The sequence below is a fragment of the Prunus avium genome, chromosome 6 (assembly GCF_965620075.1).
Source record: "Prunus avium chromosome 6, drPruAviu1.hap1.1, whole genome shotgun sequence".
Classification (NCBI taxonomy): Eukaryota; Viridiplantae; Streptophyta; class Magnoliopsida; order Rosales; family Rosaceae; genus Prunus; species Prunus avium.
In genome coordinates this window covers 36,719,526-36,737,330 of record NC_142289.1, presented here as the reverse complement: position 1 = coordinate 36,737,330, position 17,805 = coordinate 36,719,526, and the positions used below count along the sequence as shown (strand labels likewise).

The window sequence follows — 17,805 nt, the reverse complement described above, 5'->3', positions numbered from 1 at the left end:
ATTCATTTTTCATTAAAAAATATAGACTTATTTGGAGAGAAAAACCCAAACAAGCCACTTGTCATTTTCTAATTGGTTCTTTAAAAAATTTAACATCTAAAAACCACTTAAAAAATAAAAAATGCCTTTACTAGATCATATATAATTATAGACTTTCAATTTTTTAATCAGGAATTATAAATAATATATTAATTTGATTTGGACCGATAAGGTGCCAAGATGACCTTTATATTCATGATGTTAAAATAACATCTCATATCCGTTATTTATTTATTTATTTATTTATTTATTTATTTATTTATTTAGCAACAAATGCTCTATAAAATAGAAGTACTTTACGGGAGTACAAAAGATATCCTTCCCGTTATTTGTGCATTTTAAATAAAAAAATTCACGGCACAAAACAAATGCATTTTACAGTTAAAAAAGTGACGTATCGTATAAGGTCATCTCGCATATACTTGCTAAACAAGTTGAATCTTTTTAAATTTATTTTTTTCTCCTGTTGGTGTTGCAAACAAAATGATTTTTGTTAAGAGAAAGTGTTGCTGGCTGCGGAAGATTGTGAACGATGACACAAAAAGACAGAATATTTCAATGGCCAGATTGCATGCCACGTGGAAAGTCAAAATTTTAACTGGCTATTTTCTATAAAGGGCCGGCCGTAGAACTGTGTGTGGGATTTTTGCTAAGTGAATGGAAAGCAACGTGACAAATTGGATTCTGATCCAATGGGCCTACAGAACTTGATGATTGAGGTGGGTGACGGATCAATCATAGAGCAATTCTATTTGGAAACATCGTGGAGGAATTTTATGAGACATCCAAGCATGATATGATTCCCAATCCCAATCATAAAATTTTGTCCACAGCTTCCAATTTGTTCATGTAATTAAATAAATAATTTTTTTTTTATATAACCGATAATAGTCGAGGGTGATTTTGAACATAGGACCTTGAATGCACAAGTAGTTGCTATTAACCACTTGAACTACAAACCTTTTGCATAAGCAAAAAAATTTAAAGCTTCCCCTCACACCCCGTATCCGAAAAATCCCTCTACCCCCTATTATGAATCATTGACGACCACGGTGGGCAATGAGCCCCTCTTCTATCCTCACTTCTACACTTCATTGGCAACCCTAGAAGTTCTACGAGAAAGAAGAGGACGAAATAAATAGTAAAGAGAGGGAGTAGGGGAAAGGCCATTGGCTACCGTGGCTACTGGTGATGTGAGATTAGGATGGAGGGGAGGTTTTTAGGAAGATAGGATTCCAAGTTTTATTTGTATTGAAAATAAATCATATTTTGTATTCCCTCTCTAAAGCAAACCTAACTGAACGATAAGCAACCCCGTTTCTTTTTTTTTTTCTTTTTTTAAAGTTCGCGGGATGCGTGTCTAAAGATCAAACTAGGGTGTCCGTAGAATTCCACGCACTCATATGGGCTTATAAGAATTAGACCGGAACACTTTCCAGGCCCGTCGGAGATGGAAATGTGACCGTTGGAAAATAATAAAATAAACGGCCATAGAATCGGACCGTTTGCGAAGAAAAAAAGTAACCGTTGGCAGCCAACGCTCTCACTCACTCTCAGGCTATTTTCAACAAATTTAAATACCTGAGAGTCCTTCTTCTTCCTCCACCAAAAGCAATCGATACTAATCATTTCTGTTACTTGCGCTCTCCCACTGCTAATTCTCAAAGCTCCCTCTGTCTCATTTCATTTGCTTTTCTTAATCTCTTAATTTCTGCATTGTTCTTTTTGCTCTTTCAAGGTTTCAAATCTAAGAATTTCTTTTTATAACAATGGCTGAGATGAAAGATGCCCACGTTGTGGAAATCCCAGTAGATGAAGAGCACCAACAGAAACTCTCATCTGCCATGACCATCATTTCAGCTATCCAACACCACCCATTAATGGAAATCTCCGAGAGCCCCGGCCATCTCTTGCTTCTCAAGCTCTGGCGAAGAGAAGAAGACCTTTTTGGCCGGCGCATTGCCCGAAAAGAGTCCCGAATGGACTCAATCCGGCGCGAAATCTTTCAACTCTGCTGCTTCTTCTTAATCTTTCATGGGTTCTTCATGACCATCTTGTTCACATCTTCGGTTAATTCCGAAGAGCACATCTGTAAAAAATGGTGGATACCTAGCATTTTGTCGGTTTCGACCTCCTTTGTGTTTGTGTTTTTGGTGCAGGTGAATCTTTGCAGGTACTGGAAGGTATGGAGCCAGTTGCAGAGGGAGAAGACTGACAACAGGGCACTCACTAGGTGCATTCAAGAGCTGAGGATGAAAGGGGCTAGCTTTGATTTGTCAAAGGAGCCACAGAGCGGGAAGAGGATGAAGAGCTCAAGTGTTGAGATCAAATGGAAGCCAGTGACTTGGTGCTCTCAGTATCTCATTACCATCTGCCTTGTTTGCTTTGCAGGTTTGGTGTTTCCGGTATCAAAATTCATGCTATGCAGCTTCTGAGCTTCGAGGAGGAGTTTCCGTGTTCTTGTGGCTGCGTTGTGAAGGTAGTTAATGCTCTTGCATTAGAGGGATTTGTGTATATGCTTCAGTTTCATTTGTGGTTTGACCAATTCTATTATCTGCATACTGTCTGACTTGAAAGCTATTGCAATTGAGAACGGAATTGTAGAGGTAGCTGGAGCTGGAAACAAGTCTTACATTGCAAAGTAAAGACACAAAATGCAAATTGAAAAGATAAGAGGAAAGAAAGACGGCAGAAAGCAATCCCTCCAACCACCCAACATGTGACCTTGAACACAACACTGACTTTGGCCAGACTCTTCCATCCATCAATCTCCTGGCGGGCTTGCTCCTTCATGCCTACCGGTCGTGGGTTGATCTGATCGAACCCCGGACACGCCAGAGCCCAGCACTGTTTATACGAGTCTCCAACAAGCACTTGGGAAGTCTGCTAGTATCAGATATCTGTCATGGTATCTAACTCTTTTGCTGCTGTAAGATCACCCTTTTCTTCAATGTCCAGAAGGGGAATGGGGGATGAAGCATCTTTGGTCCGATTACTAGCCAGACTCACTCGAACAACCAGATCAAACAGATCAAGCATACACAAGAACCAAATCAAGCATCTTTGGTCCTATTCAGATCATTCAACATGAAAGCTAGCAAGTTGATCTTATCTCCTTCACTACCTCTGAAGTCTATTGCGCCTGCAACTTTAAACCTGTTCGCATATGTACTACTTCGAGCCAGATCAAGGGGATATTGCTTGTGTGCTCTTTTTGTACATGTGATTATTTATCATTCAATGCTAACTTCTCAAACACCAATTTACTCAAAATTATATTGTTCTTTGTCTACACAGCAACACACGTGTGTCATACGCTGAAGGTAGAAAATAAAAGTGTCAAATACTTGATATCTATCTAATGTCATATGCTGTTCTTTTGATAGTATGGAAGTTTAGAACCAAACAGTTATGGGCACAAAAGTGCTCTACTTACAAGTCAAACAGAAAAAGGGCAAAACTCTCAGAGAAGGCCGCACTAAGCCAAATATCCTTTAAAAAGTGCCTATTGCCTCATCTTGAATGAATGCACTCGGGAAAACTTAGTACAAACAGAACCAAGTGGTCACACACCGCACTTTGTCTTGGACAACCTGTCAGCTGCTGTCAAATAATCACACATCTGCGGACATGAGGTCAGACATTAGGCTGAGTTTTTGAAGCCAAATATCCTAAAAACACCTGCAACAAATTGAGGGCCAAAACATGCATCAGTTAAGTTTGCCTTGTGTTGATGAATAAGCTTAGTGGAACAAGAAACAGCAATGCACCTTCGTCAGTCTGGTATTTGTTCTTGTCATCCCCAGCATAAGCAAGCAGATTGGATTTAGGATTCCACTCAACACTGTTCATGGCAGCCCTACATGGGATTTGATGCACTGTCCTCCCAGTTTGAACATTGGACTGTTTTATACAGCAGCAGTTATATTGTTACTAGTTTTACTTAGGTGATGAAAGATGGATTGAATTCATATGAATGAATTAGCTACAAATCCTTTGTAAACAAAAAATAAAAACTTCTGTGAATATATATATCTTCTTCTTTTTTTAAATGGCGTCTATGCTACAAAACAAAGTCGGTGTACAAAAGTAAATTGACCAGGTATGATGACAGGCTGCAGCCTTTGTAACCAGACATCCTCCCACAAGGGAGAATATACTTCTTGAAGAGATAAATTCCAAGTGTAGTGAGCCACATAAGGTACTTACTATATCAATAAATAAGTCTTCGCTGGCAGAAGCAAGATACTCTCCAGTGTTGTTGAAGCTTATTGTCCTCACAGGCGATCTGAGAAAGGTACAAACAGAGATCATTCCAGGAATAGGGATGCTGATGATTAAAGCATACACAAGAACCTAACGTAAACGAATGTGTGCAATGTCCAAAGTTATTCACTAACTGCAGAATTTAAAAAGAAAAAAGAATCTGAATAATAGGGAATACAGGGTAGAACTCACTCAAGTTTTGTAAATGTTCTCACACAGAGCATCTCTGAGATATCCCACAGGCTGACCAAGGAATCGGCACTTCCAACAGCAAAATACCTGTCATTGTATAAAGAGCATTTAAAAGAGTATATGGAAGCGCTAAAAGTAGTCTTCGTGTGGCATTTTCAAGAGAGAATTTTGGAACAAAGATAAATAGAACTACATAGATACAGCATATAAAAGTTCTTTTTCGTGATGGGATCAATGAAAGTGGACATGTTTATATGCACAGTACCAACTAATATTGCAAGTTAATGGCCCAGATGAAATCAGACAGGTTTTTTTTCCCATTAAACAAATGAAAAGATAATACATCTTTGTAGCATACCTTCCAAGTGGGTCAATCGCAATGCAATAACACCCAGCTGTATGAGCCATGAGAGTGTCAACTGGTCGAAGAGATGGGTATGCTAGTACTTCAACAGTACCTGAGCCAGAGAATATACAATAAAATACCCATTCCAAGTTCCATTATGTAGAAAGAAATTATGCAGAAAACTTGTTCTCACCATTTCCAGTCGTCAAGAAGAAAATTTCACTTGTTGTGCTCCAAGCAATTTCATTAACCTGGAAAAGAAGAAGAATGCTCAATAAGTATTTGAGGTACAGAGACAGATAATATAAACAGGATTTATCGGCATCGCTTGTATTAGGATGAAGCAACTCTGTGTAGGGATGAGAAAAACCATCTATGGACAAGTTACATGTGAAAAAAAATACCTTTGCAAACATAATCATGGGGATATAGACATTTCTACAAAAAAATTTAAAACAACTCATGTTCACTGAGAAAAGTTATTTCTTGATAATTTCATAACTTTTACGGCTTCAACATCAGCAACTCATCATAGTGGCGTGCCAATATGTTTTGGTAATTTGAAGTGAAAAAAACCAATTCATTTCAGATATAACACCTGGTCAACATAAGTATACAAAATGGTTCATGAATATATATATATATATATATATATATATATATATATATATATATGTATGCGTGTGTGAAGAGAAGAGAGATAACTTAACATATTGTGATTTGTGTTCTACAAGCAATCGTTCTTAAGGTCAATTTCTAAGGTTACATTTGGATATCATACAGAATTGAATGACTTCTCCAGGTTGAGTAACAAAGTTTTTTCTAAAAGCCTTGTGCTGATGAGACATTAATAGCCTAAAACTCATATAGAACATGCAATATACAAGGGGGAAATTAAAAAGAAGCATTCCTTTCGATATTTACCTCATAATTGAACTTTCGCTTGTGAATGGGCTTAAATTTCCGAACATCCAGAATTGTTAGTTCATCATCCTACATTGTAAGGAGGGGCAAAAAATAAGAACAGCAAAACATAGCTATTAGCTATTGACACCCACTACTCATAATTCAACAAAATTAAGTTATTCACAATCAGAAAATTTAATGAAGTTATTCACAAACTCATACAATAGAGGTTGAGCACAAGTAAACATTACCCTATTACCAACGGCAATGTGCGTCCCATCAGGTTTATAGGTGATGTTAATGTTCTCGCCACTAAGTTCTGCTAGCTGCGCACATTTTCCACCTGAAGTACCCAGATGGATACAACATCAAATTCCAATCTTTGTACCTAAAAAATTGAAACTTGAAAGAGCAATGACTTACTACGGGCATCCCATAGACGAACTGTCTTGTCTCCAGAGGCAGTGGCAATCAAATCGGCATGCTTGGGGTCCCAACACAGCTGATCCACACTATCAGTATGCCCCTTCAATTCAATATCTTTAACCTTACCCTGTAACATATATACACAAATATTCCCTCATTACATAGAAATATAATAAATTTATTGGGAAATAATAATGAATTTTATTGGAACAGCTGAACTTACATGTCCGTGGGGCTCAATGTGCCAAACCCTAGCGGTTTGATCTACAGAACCCGATGCGAGCTTCGTGCCCGTGCAGTTCCAAGCCACAGAATGCACCTTTTCACAATGACACATACAAAATTTAGCATATTGAAAATGGAGAGAAAGAGATTAGGGTTTTGTGGAGGTTGAAATTGGATTAAAAAAATGTAACAGATAGAAAGAGAGGACCTTCTTCTTATGACCCGGGTACTCTCTGCTAGTGAGATTCTTAAAGGTTACTGTGGTGTCCTCCATCTCTGTCATTCTTTGAGTTTCAGTTCAAATTTTGAGAGAGCGATAGAGTCAGAAAGTTCTATTTTCGCTGTTATCGATAGCGAGAAGAGAATCAATCCCTCCATAACTGAATGCTCACCAAAGTTCACATCTTTGTTTCTTCTCTCTTTTTGGACTGAGCCCAAGTCGAGATCCCAAATTTGGCCTTAGCCCAACCCATATAATATCAAACCCTCCATCAGTCCACTGTTATTAAAAATAAAAATAAAAATAAAAACAAAAACTTTTTAAAGTAATTTTGTAAAACATTTATCCTTTGTATAGTAATGAAAAATCATAACTTTGGGAAACAAAGTTGATCTTACCTTTATTTTTTGATATATAGCATGCACCCTGGATGAGCAATAGATAATTAGCAGTAATTATAGTAGACAGTTGTATGGGTGTGTTTTTAAGCCCGAAGAATGCCTTATGTTTTAATGTGAGTGGTGCTCATGGTAGGTTGGTAGCTAGTCATTATTTTATGGTTGAATACTAGATACTCATCAAGTTAGCATATAAATTGTGTAACTTAGTGGAATATGATCAAGTATGTATCCAAAATATTATAGGGTTAGCATAATCTAATGGATATTGGCCCCGTAACAAACGTCCGTTCTTTAAGGAAAAAAAAAATTGTTTATATGTCATTGTTAATGTATCGATATCATTGTCGCCAACAAAACATTCCAACATGTTATTGATATATATTTACAATATCAATATTCATATAGAATTTATGTAATAGATATAGTTTCAAGTAATCGTATTTGTCTTTATCAGTGTTCTTTAGTTGACAACTCTATACTTTCAATTTTGGTCAATGTGATTTGTGTCGATTTAAACTTTGGTCGTTGTATTTATTATAGAGAACTGGTAGACTAAGCTTCATTGAAATAGATGGCGTGGTCCATGAGTTTGAAGCAGCGACTATTAATTATAGCAAACAAAATGAAATCTACAATATGTGGGGGGAGGACAATAATAGAATTTTAGACATAGATGAAATTGAAGTTAGAACTCCAATTACTGCAGCAGCTCTGTTATGTGGTGATTTTCATATGGTATTTGATCTTATAGCTAGCAACCAAAGGGTTGAATGAACAAAACTTAATGGACTGCTTTGAGCTTGATCCGATATTACTACGCATAAGCATGATGAAATTTAATTGTTCATTATTAATACTTGGTCAATTTACAATATATGCATCATTAGTTGAAAATTCTCGAATAGCTTCATTGATTGATTGAGAAAAAATTTGTATATTTCTCGCAACTAATTCCCAATACTAATTGATTGATTTAATTTGCCAAACAATCTCACTCACGTATTACATTATCATCTCATCTATCATCATATTTAGAAAGACATCAATCTCTTTGGCAAATAGAAGATTACTCATTAATGCATACCAAAAGAAATTTACTATCCAAATAATAGTAAAAAGAAAAAAAAGAGTTAGTAGTTAATATAGTAGTTGTGGGGATTCGACCAAAAAAAAAAAATAGTAGTGGGGATAGTAAAAAGTAAAAGGCAATGTAAGTATAAGTGAAAATCCACCGATGCTTAGACCTAGGCAATGTAACAATGCATGAATTGTTAGTAGCCTTAAAACATATTCTTGGAACATATTTGAATAAAAGAGTTTATTTCCAATTATTGACATTATTGGAGGAAAGGTAACACTATTGACTCATATATGGTGAGCACTCTAATTTCCAAAACAATGATACACAAAGTTAATTGTCAAGCTGACTTAGATAACTGCAATATCTTTATATAACTAACAAGTTTTGTCCTATGCATAATGCTCAAAGAGTATAGTTGTAGAAGTTGGTTACAGGAGAGAACAAGGATTGTTTTTGGGTAAAGATTCTTGTCTCTTAGTTTATTTTTCTTCACTTGAATCTTTTTAAAGTCGGGAAAAAGGATTGTTTGTTTTTTTGTCCAACCCGTCAGGGTTTTCTTCATGAATTTTTTACTAATTTGTTTCTTTTCCATTGCAGACAGTTTATTTTTTAACATATCTATTGAAAGAGCTATGCTGATTATATGAGGCCACATGAAGAAAGCATAGTCAATTTGCTAGTTACATGTTCAGACTTTGTAACTATTAGTAAGGTAAAGATTCTTGCCTCTCTCAGTTTATTTCTATCCACTTGAATCTTTTTATTCTTCCATGAATGTAAGTCTGAATCATAAATATTTTGTTGAATGCATGAATTGTTAGTAGCCTTAAAACATGCTATGGGAACAGATTTCAAGAATGGTTTATTTCCCGTGATTGACATTATTGGAGGAAAGGAAAAATTGTTGCTTCAATCATATGGTGATCACTCTAATTGACAAAAAAATGATACAAAAACTTCATTGTGAAGCTGACTTCGATAACTGCAATATCTTTATATAACTGACAAGTGGAGAACACGGATTCTTTAGGGTAAAGATTCTTGTCTCTTACTTACATTATTTGGTACTATTGCATAATCAGAGCAGCCATCTTGTAGATATATTCCTTTGATCCATATGAGTGCTAGAGCCTTGTCTATGTAATAAAATGTGGCACGGTGTCCAACATGACTGAGACTATGGATTACACTTTCGGGTAAAAGTATAGTCTTCATCTTAGTGCGAGAGCTATCCTCAAACTTCTTTTGAAACCGTTCGGTTGTATCGCTTCATGCATAGCCATATCTTCATGTCTGCTTGCCGAATCATCAAATTGTATATTCAAAATCAATGTTGTGGGCATGAGATGGGTCTGCTTAAACAGATAAATTAAACATAGATAGAGCGTTTCAGTTTCACATTTCATCAGATAAGAATGCGGGGTAATTTCAATGTTTTTTTTTTCTTCTATGTATTGCATTCTATTCAACAAATCACAATTAAATGGCTCAATAATTTATGATTTTGAGTAATTTTGAGCTTCGGATGTAGTCTAGATGCCTCATATCATTGAGTTTAGACCGTAAAAGTGAATTGCATACATGTAGCAAAAAGTAGTAATCATTTCAGCATTAGATACAAAAAGGTAATATCCTACATTAGGGGTGGCATTTTAGACCGATAAATCGAAAAACCGCAAAAACCAACCGACATTATACTGCATTGGAACAGCAATAGCTAAAAATAGACAAAAAATTGCGGTTTTAGAAACCGAACCGCAATTGCGATTGCCGTTGTGGTATGTGATTTTGGCAACTCGAGGTTACCACAAACCGCAAATATATTTTTTTTTACTATTGCATTTTAGTAGTTGGATGTTGTGTTTTAATTTGGTTGAGTTCAATATGTTATTAATATGCTTTTACGTTGTTGCTTTTGTGTTGTGTTGTGTTATAGATGGAGTCTAGCCACTCTAACACACATAATGCCTCTAATCCCCCAAATACAAACCGATACACCCGAAACACAATCTCCACTCCAACTCATAAAGAAGGGCTTCTTCTTATAATAAAATCCACTCACCACAACTTACACTTGAGTTCTCCTTTTGGTTTGTAACTTTAATTAACTTTGAATTGGATTTTTCTTTAGGTTGTGAATTTATTTCTTTAGGTTGTAAACATATATATGCTTGAGAAATTGAGGTTGTGAATTAATATTTTTCGGTTAAAGTATGCTTGAACTCAAAAAACTTCAAAAGAAGCATCAAACCTTGGCATAAAAGTATGGAAGATTGAATTTTTATGACACAAAAAAATCACACTTAAATATCTAAAATTATCTAATTTAGGCCCAAAATATTCAAATCGGTTTAAATCGTTAATTCACGATAACCGACCGATTTTTGGGGTTTACCGCAATGCGTTAAACCGTAAAAAGCAGTCAGTTTGCGGTTCCAAAAATCACCTTATCGCAAATTGTGGTGGTTTGCGGTTCGGGTAAAAATTCGTAGTTACTGAACCGCAACCACCCCTATCCTACATACATGGGGCAATTTGGAATATTGCCGATGCAGAATTAGCGGAGCTTTCAGATTCTGATAGTTACCAAAAAGAGAAGAAGAGCTGTGACAACATTGAATGATGATCAAATGAGAGTTTAGAACAAAAGCATGGTAAAATAGGAAGCATGAAAACACTAAAGTAATCTCAAGGTCTTAGAGAGAATAAAGATCACCATTTGTTTGGATTACAATAACAAATTTGTGTTGATATAAGACTTACTTTTGTAGTATTGAATATTTAGTCCCCAATTTTCGAACCACAGACCACATAACTGCCACATGCCTCTTCTCCAACTCCATTATGCAATGCTAGAAGAATTCCAAAATAAAAATCAAATCAAATGAATGCAATTGAATAATAATAATAATAACAAAAAGCTCATGTCACTCATGTCGCTACAACTAGCCAACAGAGGCTGAGAGTGGAAATATCATTGTATAATTACCTGACCGACAGAGGCTGAGAGTGGAGGCGGAGGCGTGCTTCTTGTGATTCCTCTCTTCATATCAAATCAGCTCATGCTACTCCTCTTGTTTTTATTTGAATTGGGCTTGAATGAGGGTCTTACTAGTTAGTGGGCTTTTATTTGCATGGGTTTTAAGGAGGGTCTCACTAGTAACGAACGTCCGTTCTTTAAGGGGAAAAAAAATTGTTTATATGTCATTGTTAATCGAATTTATGTAATAGATATTGTTTCAATTAATCGTGTTTGTCTTGATCGGTGTTCTTTAGTTAACAACTCTATTTTCAATTTTGGTCAATGTGATTTGTGTTGATTTAAACTTTGGTCGCTGTATTTCTAGTTTTCTCAATTTGATTACTTTTTTTTTGTGATATAGTTAGTAGTTACAATATTACAATTATATGGCTAGGGGGTTTTCGAAGTTTCTCCAAATGAGCCAACCCTTGTGAACTTAATATATGCATGTGCTCATTAGTATAACTCTTGATATTGCTCTTATAGACATGTATGCTAAATGTGGCAGTATTGAAAACGAGGCCTATGAAGTCTTTAAAAGGATTGCACAATGCTTTGGGGGTTATTATTAGTTTTAACAATAATGTGTTGTAGGTCTTTTAAAAATTAGTTTTAACAAACTCCCATTATCAACATTAAGAAGACCAAACAATTGTAGCTCCCTTTTGTGGCTACATACAAAAATCAATGCTTGATAAACTTTAACCACACTCTCATCAACTGCCTCCAAGTTCAGAAAATAATGATGACCACAACGTTTGCGTTATGCCCTTAAAACTATCACAAGTTGCAACGGAGAACATTATATAGAATTCTAACAATTAAACATTAATATAAACAACAACAAAATCACTACAATTTGTAAAATATTAATGATTATTTCAAAAAATTGCAACAGTTGTGTTATGTTCAAACCATTTCCTTGTTGTACTCTTTCACGGTAAAATTGGCAAGATGTATAATATTGGGATCATCCATAGAACAAGAAGCTACACCAAAACAACCTACTAATCTCTGTCCGAATTGTACAGGTAGTGTTACAAGCACACACAATCAGAACAAATTAACACATGCACACATATACATATACATATATAGTCGTGTTCTAGATATATCTCCATCATCCATATGAATGCTAGAGTCATGGCGGAGCCATAGGCTGTGGCACGCTCTTTAACACGACCAAAAGATGTTCGATTACACTTTTGGGTGAAAGTGTAGTCTTCCTCCCAGTGCATAAGGTATGCAAGGTCTCAACGTACGTGGTTACCGCAAAAGCCCAACAGTATGCTAATAAGAGAGATTTTGAATTAGTATAGTCTAGGAAGAGAAGAAAGAGAGGGCAAGTAATTTACTTACGTTTGTCATGCTAGTTACGGATGGGACGCATCAACGGCCTCAAGTCAACCGCTGTAATCCACGATCTCAAGTCAATCTCTATAATCTTTCTTGCTGTGCTCAAAGTGTTGGACCTCTGTAATTTAAAATTGAGTTAGGATTTAGTAGTAGAGAAACAAAAAGTTGCTTTATCAAATGGTACTTAGACAAAACTTTTAAAATCTTTTTTGAAGTTATGAATTCCATTAGATGTCTTTAGAAAGAAAATGCACTGTAGAAAATTTTTTGGTACCTAGGCCTGTCGAAACTGCAGAACCTTTTTTGTACATGCCTTCGCTGAAATCGTAAGCTGATTGAAAATTGAAAATAAGAAAAAGATACCAAAAAAGGTGTACAAACTGAATGAGATTTGAAAATCAGAAAAAATATTCCTAAAAATAATAATTAATTTGATTTGACAAAAAAAAATTAATCGCCAAATTTAATCAAATTGAAGAGTTAACACATACCTGCGATTTGGATCGAAATATTGATCCTGTTCCAATTATTTGGAATTTGAGGAGAATGGTCATAGTCATTGCGAGAAGAATTGAGATGAGGAAAAGCGGGAGTGGTGTTGGAGAAAAGGGGAGAATGATGGACTTAATTTGGGTTTACCCTTTTCTTTAATAATAATAACACTTTAAGCTTTTTTCTTATATGAAAGTGTGATAGAAAAATATGACAAAGGCTTGCCATATGCCTCTTCTTCAACTCTTTTATGCAATGCTAGAAGAATCCCAAACCTCAAACCCCCAAACCCAAAATCAAATAAAATCAAATGAATGCAATTGAAATCAAATGAATGCAATTGAATAATAATAATAACAAGAAGCTCATGTCGCTTACGTCGCTACAACTAACCGGCAGACTCTGAGACTGGAAATATCATTTTATAATTACCTGGCCGACAGAGGCTGAGAGTGGAGGCGGAGGCGTACTTCTTGTGATTTATCTCTTCGTATCAAATCAACTCACAACTGAGCTGCTGCTCCTCTTGCTTTGATTTGAATTAGGCTTGAATGAGGGTCTCTCCAGTTAGTGAGCTTTTATTTGCAGGGGTTTGAAGAAGAGTCTCACTAGTAACGAATGTTCGTTCTTTAAGGGAAAAAAAATTGTTTATATGTTATTGTTAATCGAATTTATGTAATATATATTATTTTAATTAATCGTGTTTGTCTTGATCGGTGTTTTTTAGTTGACAACTCTATTTTTAATTTTGGTCAATGTGATTTGTGTCGATTTAAACTTTGGTCGCTGTATTTCTAGTTTTCTCCATTTGATTACTTTTTTTTTGTGATGCAGTTAGCAGTTACAATATTACAATTATATAGCTAGGGGGTTTCCGAAGTTTCTCCAAATGAGCCAACGCTTATGAACTTAATATCTGCCTGTGCTCATTAGTGTAACTCTTGATACTGCTCTTATAGGTACGTATGCCAAATGTGGCAGCATTGAAAACGGGGCCTATGAAGTCTTTAAGAGGATGGCACAAAAAGATGTAATTGTTTTGGGGATTGTTATTTATGGTTTTGCAATACATGAGCAAGCTGAAATGTGCTTTGAGTTGTTTGATGACATGGTTGCCAATGGAACTTACCCGAATGAAATTATTTATGTGGCTATTTTTTCTGCTTGCTCCATGCCGGCAATGTTCGCTGGTCATTTCTGCTTGCTCCATACTGGTTCAGGGAAGATTTGTGAGGGCTGAAGACCGAGAGAGCACAATCTTCGGAACGAGTAAGTCACTGATGGACTAAGCTCCATTAAGAGAGTAAATTGCTGAATGACTAGGCTTTAGTGAAGGAATCACTCAAGTGGTTACTCTTACAATTGTGGAGAACGTGTGGGTGATGCATAATGTTTGACACAAGGTTGCTAACTAATATTCGGAATGCTGGAGTGTTCCAAATGAAGATCCCAAAGTCTTTCTTGTGAGGATGGTGGCTAAGGACGTAGGATGTCTGCACTTAATGGCAAGCATAGGTATGAGTAACCTGGGGGAGGATGTCTTACTTTTTCCCTTGTGGATGCTACGGAAGTAGGCTCTACCGAGTCCAAGTGTGGGCATTGGTTAGGTGGTTTTCTCGTAATAGGGATGATGTCTTACCTTGGTGAATTGCGAAGGCCTAAGTGTTACGGAGTTTCGCTTCGGAGGCACGTTGACGTGAAGGTGCGTCGACGAGATAAGTGGGGGAGACCCAAGAATGCCATTGAGGTATGGCAGCGCATTTGCGCAAAACAGATCGAGGAGCCGTGGAGGACACACGGTTGACAAAGTGATGTTGTTGGTTCAAGGCTATGACATGAGGGAAAATGGCAGTGTGAGTTTGGTGAAAGTGCCGAAGGTTGGCTATACTCGAACTACAGCATGCCAGTGACAGTTGTGTTGAATTCAGTGGGTGACTAGTGTTGAATGGATGGTGCAAGACCTTTGTTCGGGGAAGAGTTGTGGGAGTTCAAAATCAAAATGGTGCAGTCTTCGAATGGAGTAAGTCGTTGATGGGCTAGGCTCTATTGAGGGAGTAAGTCGCTGACGGGCTAGGCTTTAATGAAGGAATCACTTAAGTGGTTGCTCATTCAATTGTGGAGAACGAATGGGTGAGGCACAATGTTTGACACAAGGTTGCTACTGATATTCGGAATGATGGATTGTTCTAAAAAGGGGGATCTCGGAGTCTTACTCGTGTGCATGGTTGTTAAGGACATGGAGTATGTTCGCACTTGATGGCAGACAAAGTTGGAGTATGAGTGTTGACATCTTACTTATTCCCGTGGTAATGCTATGGAAGTGGTACTTTGAGTCCGAGTTTGGGCGTTGGTCGGTAGGTAGGGATGATGTCTAACCTTGGTGAATTGTGATGGCCTAAGTGTTGTGGGACTTTGCTTTGGAGGCACATTGATGTGAGAGTGTGTCGACGAGATAAGTGGGGGAGAACCACAAATGCCATGGAGGTATGGTAGTGCATATGCACAAACAAATGGAGGTGCCGTGAATGACACACGGTTGGCTTACCAACCACGCCTAGGCGTGGGCACGGTACGGTATGGTACGGTATTGAGCCCATACCACTACCGATATCGGAAATTTAAATCGGTATGGTACGGTATGGGATTATCGTTTGTCAAAATTGGTACCGTACCGTACCGTACCAAATCGATATCGGTACGGTATCGGTACCATTTCGGTACCAAAAATGACACAACTAAAAAAAGAACCAATTCAATATCCAAATCCTAATCAACATATTCAATATCCAAATCCTAATTCAAATATTCAACATATAAAAACATATCAGTAAAATTCAAATTTCCAAGGTGGTGTACACGTCATAGCAGCAGAATGTAGATGGCTAATAGATGCTCGAATGTAGCCTACCACAAGAAGAACAAAAGAATTATATCTGGAAAATCATAAAGCATGGCAATGGAAATAAAGATAAAACATCTACCAACAGATCAAGGCAAGAAACAAATAATCATGGGATTAAAATAATATGGGTATTTAGAAAATGGTGGAAAGTATGGCCAAAAAGTAGGTGTTAAAATTATCTACAACTAAAGACACAGCACAAGAAAGGGGGATCAAGGGAAAGACACAGCATAAGAAAGACACAGCACAAACTAAAGACATAGCACAATAAAAAATAGTTTGTTTATACAAAATGATTGGTGTTAAATAGTTTGTTACATTTTGCAGAGAGGGGAAGGGGGATCAAGGGAAATTCTCTACAACTAAAGACACAGCACAAGAAATCCAGAGACTAACATTAACAAAAATAACAGAAATCAACAATATTTCATTAACCCTAAATAAATTAACAAAATCACAACAAAATTACCATTTCTCCCTTCGTCGATTTGGGGCTGCTAGAGAGCTGACAGTGACAGATCGAGTTTGAGAGAGTGAGAGACAGAGAGAGCTTGAATCTAGAGACTGACAGTGAGACAGATCGAGTTTAAGAGAGTGAGAGACAGAGAGAGCTTGAATCGTGTGAGAGATCGAGATGAGATGAGAAGGATTTGGCTTGGAGAGAGCTTGAATTGAGTGAGATTGAGAGAGAGACAGAGACAGAGAGTTGGGTCTGGTCTGGGTATGGAGTGAGAGCGAGCGAGAGCGTTTCTTCTTTCTGTCAGAGTGAGTGAGTGAGAGGGTTTGGCTTTGGAGTGAGAGACAGCGTGTTTCTGTCAAAATTATATTTCAATATTACTATTCGGTACGGTATGGTTTTAAACCGGTATCAAAAAATTGATACCGCTACCGTACCATTCTTTATTGGTACGGTACGGTACGGTACCAAAAATCTCCCCATACCAAATAAAACGGTATGAAATCAGTACGGTACGGTTCGGTTAGGGTACGATTTCGGTATTTCGGTTTTAGATGCCCACCCCTAACCACGCCTAGGTGGGGCCATCTCTTTCAATGTGGAAAATGTGGAAGTACCTGACCAGCGAGCTATGGTTTGTTCAATGGTTGAGTGCGACAAGAGACGAAGGTCTCGGCCCAAAGAGGGAAAGATATGGAACTTTGAAAAATAAGTTGAAAAGAGTGAACACAGTGGTGCACATCTACGAGGATGTCGACACCATCAGTGGGGGAGAATGTCACGGATCGCACTTGAGCGTGTGTTATCGTGACTCCGTTGGGACATCTATGCGCTTATGAGGTAGTCTAAGTGTGGAAGAGCGAGAGCTTAAGAGCTAGAATGGTTTGTGTTGGCTGGATTGCATGGATGAAGTGTATTTTGGGTATTTCCGAAGGTTACGAGAGGAATCTGAGGAATCTAAAAATACTGGGACGTTCGTGATGTTGAGATACACGCAACGCAACTGACAGTTCGCCATTCGGAGTTCGTATGAATTAGTTATGCTCAATTATGACTCATCGTGCGTACGTGATGTTTCCTCCTGGCAAAAGGCTAAATGCATAAAATGCTATATATGGGATGACATTGTGTCATGCTCTCCACCACCCTTGGTACTTACACCCTTTGTGGCACTAAGCGAGCATCCTTATGACATTGGAAGTAGTCATAAGGGCGGGAATAAGATTGTTGAAGGATAATCTATGTCTCTGAGGGAAAGGAATTCCCGAGGACAGTACGAACACGAGGAGCCGTTCGTATTGCACATCGTTGTAAAGAGTGAGGTCAACGTATGGCATTCGCTATGCCATCGGCTAGCGAGACATTTGACAATACTTGATGGACTTGGCTTGGGGTTTGGCCTTATCTAAGATGGAAGGAAGATATTCGGATGCCGATACGCATGGGTTGTGACCCTATGCAATGCATAGACGAT

General features: G+C 37.3%; 2 protein-coding genes across 4 annotated transcripts; one reads left to right on the top strand and one right to left on the bottom strand.

Annotated features, from left to right (window-relative positions):
* Positions 1 to 1,570: 1,570 nt before the first annotated feature.
* On the top strand, positions 1,571 to 3,295 carry LOC110767541 (RNA polymerase II elongation factor). 3 transcript variants are annotated; one of them, XM_021971116.2, is made up of 2 exons: positions 1,571 to 2,518; positions 2,631 to 3,295. In XM_021971116.2, exon 1 carries the CDS (start codon positions 1,809 to 1,811, stop codon positions 2,472 to 2,474), a length of 666 nt encoding a protein of 221 aa, XP_021826808.1. In that variant the 5' UTR covers positions 1,571 to 1,808; the 3' UTR covers positions 2,475 to 2,518; positions 2,631 to 3,295. The 3 variants fall into 3 exon arrangements, with proteins under 3 accessions (XP_021826808.1, XP_021826807.1, XP_021826806.1); XM_021971115.2 differs by having other exon boundaries at positions 2,617 to 3,295; XM_021971114.2 differs by having other exon boundaries at positions 1,574 to 2,518; positions 2,644 to 3,295.
* Positions 3,296 to 3,363: 68 nt separating this feature from the next.
* Positions 3,364 to 6,793, bottom strand: TEX1 (Transducin/WD40 repeat-like superfamily protein). Its single transcript, XM_021971112.2, has 11 exons — positions 6,609 to 6,793; positions 6,399 to 6,494; positions 6,173 to 6,302; positions 6,001 to 6,092; positions 5,768 to 5,836; positions 5,037 to 5,094; positions 4,856 to 4,955; positions 4,498 to 4,584; positions 4,249 to 4,327; positions 3,810 to 3,942; positions 3,364 to 3,720 (listed from the first exon to the last, which is right to left on the bottom strand). Exons 1-11 carry the CDS (start codon positions 6,681 to 6,683, stop codon positions 3,683 to 3,685), a joined length of 957 nt encoding a protein of 318 aa, XP_021826804.1. The 5' UTR covers positions 6,684 to 6,793; the 3' UTR covers positions 3,364 to 3,682.
* Positions 6,794 to 17,805: the final 11,012 nt, after the last annotated feature.